The sequence below is a fragment of the Apis florea genome, unplaced genomic scaffold, assembly GCF_048593485.1.
Source record: "Apis florea isolate Af1SG1 unplaced genomic scaffold, ASM4859348v1 contig_2272_pilon, whole genome shotgun sequence".
NCBI classification, from domain to species: Eukaryota; Metazoa; Arthropoda; class Insecta; order Hymenoptera; family Apidae; genus Apis; species Apis florea.
The window spans coordinates 3,717,999-3,734,247 of record NW_028256549.1 but is presented as its reverse complement, the minus strand read 5'-3'; the positions used below and the strand labels follow the sequence as shown (position 1 = coordinate 3,734,247).

General features: G+C 41.5%; 2 protein-coding genes across 4 annotated transcripts in view; both read right to left on the bottom strand.

Moving 5' to 3' along the window:
* Positions 1–16,249, bottom strand: part of heca (hdc homolog, cell cycle regulator) — a 141,017-nt gene that overhangs the window by 57,905 nt on the left and 66,863 nt on the right. The window lies entirely within an intron of this gene.
* On the bottom strand, positions 2,992–6,774 carry LOC100869503 (facilitated trehalose transporter Tret1). Of its 2 annotated transcripts, none has more exons than XM_086902368.1 (6): positions 6,446–6,774; positions 5,672–6,028; positions 5,161–5,420; positions 4,571–4,822; positions 4,205–4,376; positions 2,992–3,584 (listed from the first exon to the last, which is right to left on the bottom strand). In XM_086902368.1, exons 1-6 carry the CDS (start codon positions 6,513–6,515, stop codon positions 3,307–3,309), a joined length of 1,389 nt encoding a protein of 462 aa, XP_086758494.1. In that variant the 5' UTR covers positions 6,516–6,774; the 3' UTR covers positions 2,992–3,306. The 2 variants fall into 2 exon arrangements, with proteins under 2 accessions (XP_086758494.1, XP_086758495.1); XM_086902369.1 differs by having other exon boundaries at positions 4,610–4,822; positions 6,446–6,728.

The window sequence follows — 16,249 nt, the reverse complement described above, 5'->3', positions numbered from 1 at the left end:
TACTTGGAATTGCGCACGCGAGTATTCGATTGGAAAAATTTTGTGTATCGGAGAATTTCAATTTCGAGAGGAAAGAGGGTAGTGGTAAGTAACACGAGCTTCGGGGAACGCTACGAATTAACGCAAGACTCGCTCTGAAATTAGAAAATTGTATACATCGATCGTAAAGAAAGATAAAAGAATTCCGGATGAAAATGGAGGTTTGGAAGAAAAGGAAGCTAAATAAAATTTTCCGTGTTTTTTAAAAGAATTTCGAAGATGATGCCGACGCAGGGGAAACGCGCGAGTTTGGTAAACACACGGGTCGCGGCGTAATCACCCCTATCGCGAGGCGTAAAGTCTCTCCCTCTTCCCTCCTCTTCCGTGAAAAAAACGCAATTTTTCGCAAACGCGAGCGTCACGTATAATAATAAAACGGGTCCAGTGATGATGGGATCGTGCGTAGCGCGTCAGCGGCGCGGATCGTTTGTCCCTCCCTCCCTCTCTCTCCTCGCGCATCGACGAGGATGGAAACTCGCCGTTCATGAAATATACAACAGACGAAGCATCGACTTCGAAACTGGCTCTCTTCGACCGATGCCCAGGTGCATCCAGGCCCGGTGTGTCGAGCACGAGTCGGTTTTTGATCGGTGGATATGACGACATTCTCTCGGATCGTATATCAATTATTTCCATCTGAATTAAATTAACAAGATTGTTCGCAATTGATCGACACGTCGAGGAAGATAAACAACAAGCCTTCAGGATCGACGATCGATTTTCTCAAAAGTATTTTCCTCCGATGATTGGACGAGTAAATTGCGAATCGTGTCTTTTCTTCTTCGTATCACATTTTACCGTCCTTATTATCGTCCTTTGATCGTTAAACGAATTAAATGAAACGAGTAATAATTAACGACGAATTAATAATGAATTACAAGAGTAGACAAAATAGGGTGAAGAAGTGGAAGAGGAAATGGAAGCAGACGACAGAATCTGGCAAACATGCCGCGCGAGCAAACACCGTGCGATTTTTCTCTTGGTAGCTTCCACGAGTCAACTTCTTCCCACGAAGAAAGAACTTACGACCGATTCTTGGCGGAGCGCGCGAAAAACTCGTCTGGTCTCTCTTGACCTCCCGCCGGAGCTGTTTCTTGCACGAGCTCGCCTTTCTCCTCCCGATACTTTCGGTTTCACCGGCAAATTTATTCGGCGACCGAAGGGAACCGATGATAATCCTCGATATCTCGCGCGCTTTCTTCCGAAAAGTCGACATCCAATTCTAATTAAAAAGAAAAACAAAAATTACCACGCAGATTAATTTTAATTTAAACCTTTCGTTCCCCCTCTGTCGAAAATATCGACTTGTTTTCGTATCGATCCTCCACCCGTTAGAAAAGAAGATAAAATAAATACTTTTTTCAATTCTTCATATTTTTTTACACATGTTGAAAAGTTGAAACGCCATTATTCGATCCAATAATACCACCAGGAGGAATGCAAAGCACACGATCTTGCGATCTTTCCATTGAAAAAACAAAATTAAAGTTGCCGCGCGATTCGGAACACCGATTCCATTTCGTTCCTCCTCCTCCTCCTCCTCCTCTTCCTCTGTCCCCTCGAGGAGCCTCGTGACGCGCGTAAACATCCGGCCACGTGGAGAAACAGCGTTTGTTAGACGCTCGGATCCGCGAAACGTACGACACAGAGGAAAAATATATATATATACGGGGGCTTGAAGACAACTCTTCGCGCTTTCTCTCTCCCTCTCTCTCTCCCTCTCTCTCTCTCTCTCTCTCCCTCTCCCTCTCTCTCTCTCTCTCTCTCTCTCTCCCTCTCTCTCTCTCTCTCTCTGTTACCGAGTAATGCAAGCGTTCCTGGTACGTCGTCGACATGGAACGGCCGACCCTGACGAGAGGTTTATAGCAGCATCCATTATTAGAACGCCGATACGAGAAGCTACTACGCTTCATAAATATAAATTCGAATGCATAATCGATGAAAGCGAACGCCTACCGAGGCGACGCCAACTGCATGACAAATGCATCGTGGACCGGGGAGGGGGTGATATTTCATCCTTACGGCCATTTACCGAAACGTTTTCGGTCCGAGCTATCGTTGCTATTCCCACGGGACGACGACGAATCAATTCGATATTAAATTCTTCTAAAAAGATTTCGCACAAGTCGAACAAAATAAGGGAGAGAAATTAATAGCTGTCTGAATATCAGAATACAGAACGTCTCCTGCGAAAATTATATCTCCTCTCCTCCTGTATCGCGTCATTCGACTCTTGAAAGAAGCTGAGAGGAGGAGGAGAGGGGGCTTTATAGGTGGTGACGGTGTATCGAGAACCGATTACCAACCCAGGCCCCTCTCATTGATCGGCGATAGGTCGATGTTCCCCCGATTAACCCGTCAGGTCAACGTCCATGAAAGAACGCGTTCATGGCTTTTTCGCTCGAACGGGGTCAGACTCTTCCCCCTCCCTCGATTGCATATATAAATATATATATATATATATACAACTCTCGTCGCGCGCTAATCTCGGTGATTTTTCATTTTAGATGGGCGGAGCGCGCGATGGCCCCACAGGCGCATCATTGTTGACTCGAGAACCAAGGGCATCGTCAAACGCCGGACGGGGGAGAGAGGGGATCGTAGTAGATTGCGCGTGTTACACTCTGTACCACGAGCGAGTGTGTGTATATACGTGGGTCCTCGAGAGAGTTCAAGTTTAGCCCATCCTCGAAAGTCAGGCCTCCGCTTATCGTGGGGCTCGTCGAGCAAGAATTTTCTCCTCTTCTCTTCATTCGGGAAAAATGATGATACTTTCTTTAATTCTATATCTTTCGCGAGTTGTGAAACATAGGCAGACAATATAATTCGAACTTATTTTATTTACAAGAAATATTCCTCTTCCAGGATATGTTTCGTTTGCTACAAATTGATTTTCTTAGTTTTGCTTTTTTACTTTATTCAATCGTAATACGGGAAAGATATAAATAATTCTTTCGATAGAGTTATATTTATTTTCTATTCATAATATAAATACAAAAAATTTTACAAACCACGTATATAGCGTCATTTTTATTCTTCTTTTTTTTTTTTTTTTTTTTTTTTTCTTAGAAAACAATCGTCATTATCTTTATATATATATATATATATATCCCCTCTCTTGTTTCTTTATATATTTCTTCATTTTCGCTCACAAAGCGATAAATCTCTTGGATCTCGTTCAAAGATATTCGACATATATTTTTATTCAATATATATACATATATATGTATGTATGTATATATATAATATATATGTATGTATATTTTTTTACTCCTCGATTTCGAAGGTTCCGAATTCCCTCTGTATCTCGGTGAACGTCTTCCCTTTGGTCTCGACCATAAGGAATATCACGAACAACACGCTCAACCCGCAGATCAACGCGAAGAAGAAGAAAACTGGTGCGATCCCGATAGCCTCGACCACGCTCGAGAACGACACGGTCACGATAAACGCCAATATCCAGTTGAACAATGCTGCCGACGTGGAAGCGGTCCCCTTTAACTTGGTAGGGAAGATCTCCCCCATATAGGCCCACGGTATAGGACCTGTGTTTTCACGGAAAAATACACGATTATTATTATTATGTCGATCCTGAAATTGTCGAAATCGTTCGACGACGATCTTACTACTTTTTAGCTCCTTAAAAAGATATCTGCGACACGATGATATATATATTTTTTTCTTTTCAGTAGCCACAAGACATGTTTCGTAAATCTTATCGTGTAAAAAAAAAAAAAAGAATATTTGACAGACACATGTTCAGTTCGGAATGAATCAATCAACTAGCGATCAGACATGGAGAATCGCTTCGTGAAATTATTTTTGAGCGAATTTTTACGCTGCATGCGTGAAAAATCTATTTTATATAGGTGATTCCATATCTCATCTCTACGCGTAAAGTAACGATTGTTCTGCAACAATTGAATGCGTAAGAAAATTATATTATATTATATTTTTTGAGAAAGAAAAAGAAAAAGAACCAAAATTAAATATTTACGATTCGAGTTAATTATCGATCGTCACCCACGTTATATATTTACATTTTAATTCTGAATCGATAATTTTCAGAAGTTGTTATGTCCGGAATGAACATGTTAGAGAAAGAAAGAAAGAAAGAAAGAAAAAAATCGCTTTTGCATCGATTGTTTCGATTGTATCTACTAACCGGCACCCAGGCAGAAGGACAGGATGTATAAGCAAGCGCAAAGGAGCGGTAACCAATATAGAATGTCGGCTGTCACGGGACTGGTTTCTTTTATGATGAAAAACATGCCCAGACCTACCAGGCAAATGCACATTATCGCAAACGATATTACCAGGAGTACTTTTCTGCCCACCTACAAAAATTAACCAATTTTCGGAACGGAGTTCCATTTATATGAAACCGAAATTAGACGAGTGGACGCTGCGCGAAATTAACCCTTGATACACGCGTTAATATTTTTTGAGAAAAATATATGTGTGTGTGCGCGTCTCAAAAAGATCGATCGATCGAGCGCAGCATTCACTCGATTCGGTGTGGAAAACTAACTAGGTCGATCGTCGCAGCAGCTATAACGCAAGCGATCACCTGGACCACCGCGAACACCACCATCTGCATCAAGGGATCTAGATCGACGCCTGTCTGCTTGAAAATCGTCTCGCTGTAGAATATGATCGCGTTGATACCGCTGAATTGCTGGGCGAACATCAGCCCGTAAGCGATCCCCAACGTCTTCAACACGGGTTTCTTCATGAACGCGCCGAATGTCACTTGCTGGAGCGCGCTTTTCTCTACTTGTTCCTGGTGTCAATTAAATTCCATTGCTTCGATCTCAAAATTTCACGATTTCAATATTTTATGATAATTTAATGGTAGGTAATATATGAACTTTCGGTTCGGATTTGACTTATCTAGAAAGAAAGACCTCTCTCTCTCTCTCTATTCGAAAATGATTTTAATCGAGTCAATTAAATTCGAATTGAATTTTTGGTTAACCAAAAAGTTAATAAGAGAGACAAACAATTGAAAACAATTAAGAAATTTGTAAATCTAATAACATTGAGGTTGAGATAAAATTTTTCATATATACGGTGGGTAAAGAGATAGGGTGAAGAGCGAATAATAAATAGAACACTAACTTTGAATAGAGCGAGCTCATCGTCGATTTTTTCGTAATCCGGTCCTCGGAAGAATCTCATCGATTTTTTGGCAGCCTCCTCGTTGCGCTTCACCATGTAAAACATAGGACTCTCAGGCATGAACATCATCATTATAACAAACAGAATTGGACCAATGAAACAAAGACCCGTCGTGGTAACGACGTTTCTAGCGTATCCGCAGCAGTAAGCGTACAGGATTCCGATCACGAGCAACAATTGGAAGAATATACCCAAAGTACCTAATCATAGGATAACAAAGTTGCACAGCATTTCGAATCACAAAATGACACGTACGCAATGCTGTATGATTTTCAATGTTTCTCGAGAGTTCAATGCTCCTAAATTTTAAATTAATCTAATGATCCTGTAAATTTCACGCGAGAGGATATATATATTTTATATTCTCGTCGCTCGAAAAGCATTAAAAATCATACGATGTGCCGAGCGTATATAAATAAAAATAAAAAAAAAAAAAAAGAAACCGTTTCACCTCTGATTTCTTTCTCTGAAATCTCCGCGGAGTACATGGGCACTATGACGCAAAACATGCCACCACACGCGCCAGTGAGAAATCTTCCTACGACCAGAAGGGCGAACACGGACACGCCGATTATGATGAAAACCCAACCGAGGATGAAGGCCGGAATCAGAGAGAGCATCAACCATTTTCGACCGATCTTGTCGATCAGAAATGGCACGATGGGCAAACCGCAAGCCGCACCCAACGGGAAAATCGCGGCGATCAAGGCGATCGCGGATATGTCGTACATGTGCACCTCTTTCAAAAGTTCAACGCATGGCGCGCTCCATCCGATACCGCAACCCAGTGAAAATCCACCCATGCACGCTGCGAAAATTCATTCCAAATAATGATGATAAAGGTAGACAATTTCGAGTTTATACGTATGTAATGGAGCAAATGTTTGAATGAATGTGTGTATATATGTGTACATATATATATATATATAAAACTGGGAGAGTTCAAAGAACTCTCGACGATCCCTTGATGGTTTAAAAAAAAAAAAAATAATTCTACGTCTCGTGGAAGATTTATCGAGAATTTTTGAAGAATTCCAATCCTCGTGCCCCGAAATTGAAAAATTCTCGCCACAAAGGAATCGTCCAACGATTATACATCGTCAAGATTTTTTCTTTTCGTTATTATTCTAGGTTACAATGGATCCGGATCGGAATAAATTCTCGTCGAAGGAACGGCGATGATAACGATGAGATGAGATTTATATACGAAAAATGGACAAGGAACCTGAGATCGCGCCAATATACTGCGGCCATCTCCTTCGAAAGAGAACCTTGAAATCTTCTTTCTCGGCCATTTTTCACAAGTCGAATTTCGATTCTCGGCTACGTTCGTTCGAGAACCACCCCTTCTTTCTCCTCCTCCTCCTCCTCTTCCTCTTCTTCTTCTCCTTCTATCGAGGATCGAATCGTTTCTTCGTTGCACTTCTCGCCGTCGGAAATAATATCGTGGATCTACTTCTCATCGAGGATTTCCGTGTAACAATCGTCGCGTTGCCATGGCATCATCCATCCACGCCCCTCTTCTCTCTCCCACCCCTCTCGAATCGTTCGCCCCTGAACAAAAGAGAGCACGTAGAAAATAGGAAGGAGGAAGGAAACAAAAGATCAAACGGTTCGATGAAACAGCCGATGAAAACGATTTTCCCTCGCACGCTCCCTCCCTCCTCCCAGATAAACTCTCGAACCTACATCGTTCTCCAACGGACGACGATATACCTGCGGCTGCGGCCCCAACCGACGAGGAGGATCGAGGCGGTAATAGGGATAAGATCCCTTCTTCCTCACGCCCGGTTACTTCGACTAACGACATTCAAATTCCATTAGAGCAAATACGCGATGCGCGGCTGACAACTTTCGGATTACAGAGGGCCTCTACCTTCCTCCTCTCTCTCTCTCTCTCTTCTTTCGTCTCCCTCTTTTCGAAGAAGAATCTCTCGTTGTCGGAGGATAATGGCGGGGAGGGAGAGAGAGAGAGAGAGAGAGGCTAGGAAGAAAGGGTGGAGAGAGGAAGAAAGGAAGGAAGGAAGGAAGGAACGAACGATTAAATCGCGAATACGGATGGGGTATTTAAATGAGTGCATCTACATTTTAAATATCCCTCCTTCTCTCCTCGATGGCGTCGCCGATTCCGAGATCTCTCCTTCGATGGTTCCTTCCCGCCGTGAGAATCCATGATTTCTCGAATTTTTGTTTATTTTCGAATATATCGTTCGCAAAAATTTTTATTCCCGTGAATTTTGATTATTTTTTTTTTTTAGTTGGGCTTTTTTATCGAAGGAATATTAATACTAATATTCGATAGAGTATTAAGTTAAGCTGACACGTACGATTTACAGCTATTTAAACTCGTGTTTCGATTACGCCGATAGTTGTATAGATGAAAATCCAATGATGAAAAATAAATAGAAGATCCACCTCGACAATTAAAAGTTTCTGCGAGTTTCTGTCGAAACCGATCACCATTTTAGATCCCGAATTTATCTCCTTCTCACTGTATTTTCACGTATCTGACGACAAGCGAACGAACCTCTCCTTTCGCATCGATGGAGGAAAGGAAATCGGTGGAAAGATAAAGGAACGCGTCAGCTTCTTCTATCTATCTTCTTTCGCTTCCGAGACGCACAGAGAGAATTTTAGATAACCGATACTGCTGGTGTTGTTGATCGAGGAAACGGCGTGTCTTTGCCCGACCAGGGAGGATGCATCGCCTTCCCAGAGAAAGTGCTTGCTTTCGAGAAGTAAATCGATCCTCTCGTTAACCTTCAAGATAATTTTATCCAAGAGAATATTATTTCGAAATTTTTACAACGAATCACATATTGTACAACAATTCACGATTTATAAGAGAGATTCTGATAAAATTTTAAAAAAAAGTTTGTATTACTTTCTAACGTACGTATCTCCCTTTCGACCCGAGAATTAACTTATGATTTTCTATGCCGTTTGGTATTCGTGTAACCAACACCAGGACGGGGCGATATAATTGCAAGGTATCACGAAGCCATTGCCTTTTTCTCGCCTTTCAATTCCGCGCCGTTTCCATTCGCGTGGCGTCTCCTCCCCGCCCCTCCCCGGGGAACGCTCGAATTTGCATATAAATATAAGTAAAAAGTGTATTTGCATTTAAATGTCCGTTGCAGGGTCGGAGTACGAAAGTTGGACGGCGCTCGATCGGAAAGTTTGCAGGAAGACTAACTATGGGACGAATAGGTAAATGAGAGAGGGGATGTGGGGGATTCTAAAGGTTTATCGATCGAACGATTCCACCAGTATTATTATTCGTACCGATAATTCGCCACCACGCCAATTTCCTCTAAAATTTTATCGAACGTTTTTCCACGGTCCCCTTTTCTCCTATAGAATTCCCCCACTATTTTTCTGCTCACAAATTTTTGAAAGTAAATTTTCATCGGGAACGTGCAAAATACAATAATTCGAGATTTTTCCTTACTTTTCTTTGCATTCTGTTTTTTCTTCCTTCTTGTTTTTTGAATATTTACACAACATTCGAGAATAGGCAAACAAGTAGCCGCTCACTTTGAACGGCTTGCGGAAAGCAATCGTGGCTGGAAAATTATCCGCCCGAGCGAAGTAGGCATCATCGGGCAATTAGATCACAACCGATCCAACCTAAGAACTCGACAATTGCGTCTAATTATACGTTGCCCGCGTTCGAAGGAAAGAGAGGGAGAGAAGTCGCCTCGAGAGAATTCTAGTGGTAGCGAGCAGAGCGGTTTACACGATTTTTCTCTCGAATCGATTAATAAATCGGCGGTAACGAGGATAAAATAATAGCCTGCGGGCCAAAGGTGTTGACCGATTTTTTCCGTTTCACGCGGCGAATAGAATTGTCAGCGTGCAATATATACAGGGTGTTCAAAACGATTCTTAACATCGTGAACTGTCAAAGTTGTTACAGCAGTGTTTTACCAAAGCGAATCTATTTCAGAGGAAATAATAAGAAATATTTTAAGTTACAAGTTGAAAACTGGAAACGATTGTAATACCTTTCTCGTTCGAAAAATAAAAATCTAATTCTAGATTTCTAAACGCTTTTCAACTCGAAAAGCATAGAGTTTCGAATATATTTTAATATATATTCGATGAGAAAGTAAATGATAATATTTTTAATATCGATAGCCAACAACGTGGAACACCATGGAAGCCGCGACACAGGAAGTCGAAGAGATAATCGGTTGTTAATGACATCGAAAATATCGATTCGACAAACTTGTTCCCAGAATAGATACGTTCGAAAAAGGAAATATCAAACATTAACGTATCGATATATATCTATATCTATAATTTAGAAAACACCGAATTATAAATGTATAACGGAATTAAATTGTCGTCCGAACAAAAACTAACATTTCGCATAAGTAAAAAAAATTGCAAAAAAAAAAAAAAAGTCTGAAACCCGAATTCGATTTAAACTCGATATTCACGTAGTTAATTTACAAATTGATCAATTTTTAATTGGATGAATAAAATAAGCATACCATCATCTTTCTTTCCATCCGAAGAATCATCCGAAGAATCATCCCGCGTACGGATGATTTACGCAAGATTCGGATTTCTAGGCGCCGTTTAGAAATCGTTCGACATCCCCTCCAAGCATAAATCGTTGTCAACGCGCATTCATCGGCGCGTACGTGAAATTCGTTTCCTGCGCCGACTGTGGGAGGCATTCCTGCATTCCCGCCACCTCAAGCTTTCGAATTCAGTTCGTCACGGAAGTTGTCGCAACGGGAACGAGATATTCCGGTTTGGCCGGTGTACGAGCCGCGATATGTATTGGCAAACTTGTTGCCAACTATTCTGCTTTTCGATATATATATATATATATATATATATATATATATATATATATATGATTTCCTTGAAAAAATTCGTCAACACTCGAGAGGATTAAACGAAATCTGTTATGCAAACAAAATTGCGTGCATGTTCGGACGAAGTATTTTAGTGGAAAATTTACTAAACGATTCGTATTTTTTTCTTTTAGAGAACATTGAATTTTTCTTTTCAATTCTTTTTTTCTTTTCGTCGCACAAAAGCATGAAAATGTATAATGGATTAATTATCGCGAGTTTTTGAAAATAAATTGGGGTGATTTTTGTATAAAAAAAAAAAAAAAAAAAAATTGTACAAAAATTTATATAATATTTCTTTTTTCTATTCGCTCAAATCGCAAGTATCGTAACGTTTTGAATAAAATTCGAATATTGTTTCTTTTCTAATTAGACATCCACCTTACTTTTGACGCAAATTCGAACACGAAAAAGAAAACTTTTGCCGCGTTAAATTTTACTGTACGCGAATCAAATTTCCCATTTACTTCAACCGAAACAAATAATCGATCGGAATTACTCGACTAGTACCACCAGCAGCTATCTCTCGACGCAAGGCTAATCGAACGTTACATATCGGCACCCATTCATCGAGACTCATTCAAGGAATAGAAATGAGCTACGATCGCCGGTCACGGCTCGACGATTTCCCCCTTTTCCAGATGAATATTCCATCTGTTCCAATGCTTACTTATCGAGCAAACGCTTTAATCGCGCGACTCGCTGGCAAAGCCACGCTTTGTCGTCGCGTAATTTACAACGAACCTTCGCCTCGTTCATCGATCCAACGTCTAATCAACGTCGCTTAATTATCGTCCCTCGAATGATAGATGTATCCGCTTCCCAACATCTTTCGAATTCGTTATTCGATTTGCCCCATGACGTATCTTAATCTCCCTCCCGTCCTCCTCCCCGTTCATAATTTCCGAATCGTCGTAAAAATGCACGACTTCGATCGCGATACCATCCTCGATTAACTAGTTCCTTCTTTCTTTTTTTTTTTTTTTTTGACCCAACACAAATCGTCGAAATAAAATAAACGTGTTCGAAACGTTCGAATCCCTTTGCTGTAAAAAAAATTACGCATTAATTGTGGTATACGTGTGAAAAAAACAGTACCGATTTCTCTTCTCCAAAAAAAAAAAAAAAAAGCCAACTTAATAATGAAAATGCTGGAATGAAAAGTAGCTGGAACCCCGCGGCACACCGTAGCTCTAACAAACCGGGCAGCAAACCGGAAATTGATCCGCTAATACCGCGGTGAATCCATTTAATCGAGAAGTCCTACGTAATTTACATGTAGCATACGCGGCCGACCGATCCTCCTCCCCCAGACCTCGAAACGGCTTACATAAGCCGTGGACTGGCTTAAGCTACCTTGAAGTCGGTCGTTGCCGCTGTCGTTGTCCCGCAATCGCCGCCGTATGCATCGAACGTTCCCTCGAACGACCGGCCGGCAATCAACCGACTCGCAACAACGCGCGCACGATACGGCGAAAGAGGAGAGAGAGAAAGGGATGGAGATGGAGAATAGATTTCAATTTGAACGTGGGAATGGGGTGAGAGGGGTGAGAGGTGGTCTTCCGTGCCGGTATTGATCTCCACCGTGGGATGGACAATAAATTGTTGATTCGAGTTGTTGGCCGAGAGATACGTCGTTAAGGAGACGATACACGTCCCTCCCTCCCTCCCTCCCTTCACTGGACGGGCTCTCTCTTCTACCACTTTCTATTATTATTCCCGCCGCGGATTCCGGAGATGAACGCGCCACTAACGAGCCAATCTCTGCGCGAATGGAACGTTTAATGATCGTGGCGTGTGATCTTTGTGCCAATGCCAAGCAGCCACACACACTCTCTCTCTCTCTCTCTTTCCCCTCCCTTTCCTTTTCCTCTACACCCTGTCGGATGTTAGAGAAGTTTCTCGAACGAGAGTGCGAGCAACAAAGAATCGTGATAGAAAGTAAGCAAGTTTTATTCGTTTTTCGAGTAATGTAGAAAAAGAAAAAATGATAAAAGTTTAAAAAAAAAAAAAAAAAAAAAAAAAACTGCACGATTGACGAAATTTCCACGTTATATAAATTTAAGGAAAAATTTGTTTCGTCCGGAAAGATTTTTCCCTCGTTTTCGTTTTCTTCCTCTAAAGGGAAGTTGTTTCGTTTCGCAGGGGTAGTAGAGAAGAAATTCTTGGGGCCAAGTTTGCGGACAAGTTTAGCGGCCACGCGACCGACCAATTGTTTCCAGAAATCTGATCGAAACGTCGAGACGACCTAATTCCAGGGGGACGTGACCGAAAAAAGGGGCGGTGGGTGGGTGGGTTTGTGTTTCGAGAGAGAGAGAGAGAGAGAGAGAGGAGCACGTCCACCCCTCGGCGCAATCGATTCTAACGAGAGAGGCTTAGGACGGCCGATCAAGCTCGTATAAATCACGGCTCCTTCCCCAACCCGGGGTGTTAAGGCGGACGGGAATGGTGTTCTCGATAAAAGTCACCGGACCGCAGGAAATCCCTCTCCTTCCCCGGTCGGGGAGAGGAGAGACACGTTGGTTTCTTCTTGGGGCGCGGGGATTTTTTTTACCTACCGGTTCCCTAAATGCGCGACATTCGATCGGCCAGTGGATTTTACCTGCAACAGAAAACGCATAGGAAAAACGTTAGACGAGTAGTAATATGTATTCTCTTATTCATTTTTTTATCGACGAAACTATTTCTTAACCCTCCTTTTTTCGATCGAACCAACGATATTTTATCTATCTTTATATGGTACAAAGAAGGATAATTTATTGGATATTAAAAATCCGTGTTGAGCGATGTTTTAATGATAAAGTAATTAGTAAAGAAGCATAGTTAGAAACCATGGAAATCCCGATAACATACTCTCGTTTATTATTCTTATTTCTCGTCTTCTTTAATGGATAAAGATAATTTCGTTATTTAATAATAATAACGAGGAATTAAACTCATCTCCACTAATATCGTAAAAAAAATCAAACGTAAATAAATATTGTCGCTGCATCGATCGAAACGAGTATTTCAAAAATATTCGATTTCGAATCATCTCCGAGATTAACAGAGGAGAGAAGCACTCGGTTTTAAAAACGGCGTAAAGTCGATGCTCGATGGCGACAAGAGGTCGTTATCTCGGCCGGTATCCTTAAAAAAGAAGAAAGACGAGCGCGGAGAGAGTTTATTTATGCCGTGTCTAACCACGCTGTACGAGAGGGGTTGAACAAACGAATGCATCACGCGAAGGAAAGGTTGTGAGCAAAGAGCAGCACACGCGTACCACCAGATGTAATAACTAATGGCAATAATAACGACACAATGGCCTCCCCCCTCCCCCCCCTCCTCCTCGTAGACCGAGCGTGCTCGATGTTGATTTACTTTTCACGCTCGGCCACCACACGCGCGCCCACGCGCGAATGCAAAATCCACTCCTCGCTCCCCTCGCACCCGAGTCCAGTTCTCGGAGACGTCGATGGCGCGTGAACGATACCTCGTCGCGCGAGAATCGATTCGAGCGAAGGATCGGGAACGACACGCAAAAACCGCGTTCGAATTATCACGATCGAACGTTCACGCTCGATTTCAGAGAGAACCAGTCGTCGCTCTTTATCAAAAGCGAGCCCCGACGAAACGGCCGGGGATAATTGGTAATTTCGATCCATTTGTCAAACGCGCGCCAACCTCGTTCGACCGTGTCACCGCGAGCTACTTTTGCAAACGAGCCTGTATCGTAAATCTTGGCGAAATTCCACGCGCGTGGTATTTTTTTTTTTTTTTTCTCTCTTCTTTACGAGCTTGGAGCTGGAAAGAGGGAGCTGGAAAGAGGGAGCTGGAAAAATTGAAATAATAGGTTTGGTGGTATATTTCTTGGCTTTAAAATAAAAGTGCAAACAATAATTTAACAGATCTCGAGTAACGAACGATGGATCGGGAAACCGTGTCGGGAAAACGATGACAGTTTCGTTTATCGTGAATCGTAAATCGCCATCCTTTCTCTCCAAGTGAGAGAATGCCACGTAAGAGGCGTAATAATAATACGTGAATCAAAAAAACGATGAACCGCGGAAACGCGAGCCATTTGCAAAGAAAACAACTTGAAATTTGCATAACCTTCGACGCGAGAGGATTTCCACAGGTTCGACGATTCTCGTTGTGTACAATCGACTGCGTAATCGCTTTCATAGAATTAATAGAAAAGATCGAATAGTAAATTCTCGGTGTATACATAATTTCGATCGTAAAGTAACGGAGCGACGATCGAACGATTTAACGATTTATGAGTAAAGAAAATGAAAACATATAAAATTTTGCTGGCCCGTTTATTTATATATATAAATAAAATAAACAAGCGCAAATAAAAGCAACGAAACGACACGCGATAAAAAAAATATCGTTGTCCAGACATTAAGCGCGACCATTAATCGATAATTTGATAGTTTATGAAAGTGAATTTTTAAATATCAAGCTTGAAAAAAGGCGCGTAATTATCTTACACGCATACTCATGGATACCCAAAACCCCCTTTTCTTCTCGTTCTGCATTCTTTCTCGAATTGCCCAATCATTCGTTACTCTCCACGGTTATATTGTTATACGCGAAGTGAACGGAAGATAGGATACCGAAGATAAGGCGACAATGACAGAGATTTAAAAAAAAAAAAAAAAAAAAAGAGATCGAATCATCTCGATGGCAAGAGAAAGGAATCGCCTTGCCCTACTTGGCTGTGGAAAATAGCAGCTCGGATCCGTGCCGATTCGAGTTCGAGCAATAATCGCGTTAATTGGTCCCCGGATTTGTTTGCCATAGCCTTCGTGTTGTTGCCTTTGCCGAACATTAACGAAACACACGCTCGCTCGACGCTTATCTCGAGAAAGAACAAACGTTGTGTTATTCATGATTTGTTGCCCGGGCGAAACACGTATAACACAATAAAACGCGCGGGCTCTCTCAAATAGGTTTACAGGTATCGTAATGCCACGTGCTCCATTGTTCATAGCATACCGTGTGTAGTTTTGATAACCGACAAAGTGGAGGAGCAAGATTGAAATTTGATATTCGATTTCCCAGTCTGATAAAAATTTCAACGGAAAAATTCGAAGCATAACACAAATTCCGATGCAATCTCTCGACGATAATAATTTGTGTGTGAAAAAAGAATAACGACACGAGTAATATTATTTAATTCTGATCTACTCAAAAGTGTATCGACGTAAAAAAGTTGAAAAGCAAATTTTTGGAAAAAAAAAAAAAAAAAAAAAAGAGACGAAACAATTTCTAATTATTATTTATTTCAAAAATTAATATTTCACCCTGGTATTATCCTCTTCCAATTACGAGCGGAAAATTATTATACGTCTTAACCGACTTCCAACCACGAGAAACGCAAATGCAGAATAGCTGTCGCATTCCGACGGTTTTACGAGGACGATAAGATAGAACCGGCTTGAAGCATTGTTTCTCCCATGGCTAGAGGAATAGTTTTCCACGGCGGAAACTAGGTTTCGCGTTCGAAACACATTATTGGACGATAAGATAGGGAGAACTGGCTGGCTCCGTGCCTCGACGATGTTGCTAATCGTGGGGGTCTATCCGTTCGAGCCGACTCACTTTTCAAACTCGCGCGCGGCTCGCTGATTCACGCAACGACTTTAAAACCCGATACGCAAAGTGGAACGGCGGCGATGTTTTAGAACTCGAATTCTAAACGTTTGAAACGACCCCCTTCTTTTTTTCAAAGAGCAACGTGGAATAATCGAACTGATCGGATCGATCGCTACGTTAACGACGTTTCAGATTCAAGTGAAATTTGAAATTAGAATTGGAAATTCTAAACTTGAGATCATAAAGAGAAATCAAATTCGTTGAAAAATCATCCGAAATGTGTCTCGAATCCTCCTCGAGAAGTATTAAAATTATCCACAAATAATCTCGTCAAAAATGTCGCAGAAGTCGCAGTTTGATTAAATAATTCAACCCTCGATCACGACACGACTTACAGCAAAATTAAACAAATCAAGAAAAAAATTCAACGAAACTTTAAAAATCCAAACCGAGAATAATATCACAAAAAGGGGGGGGGGGGGAATTAGGAATCAACAATTTAACAAAGATAGAAGAAGCTCGTTGGCAGCCACGAGCAGTGCAAAAAACCGGGCAACGAGAACCACCCCATAGAT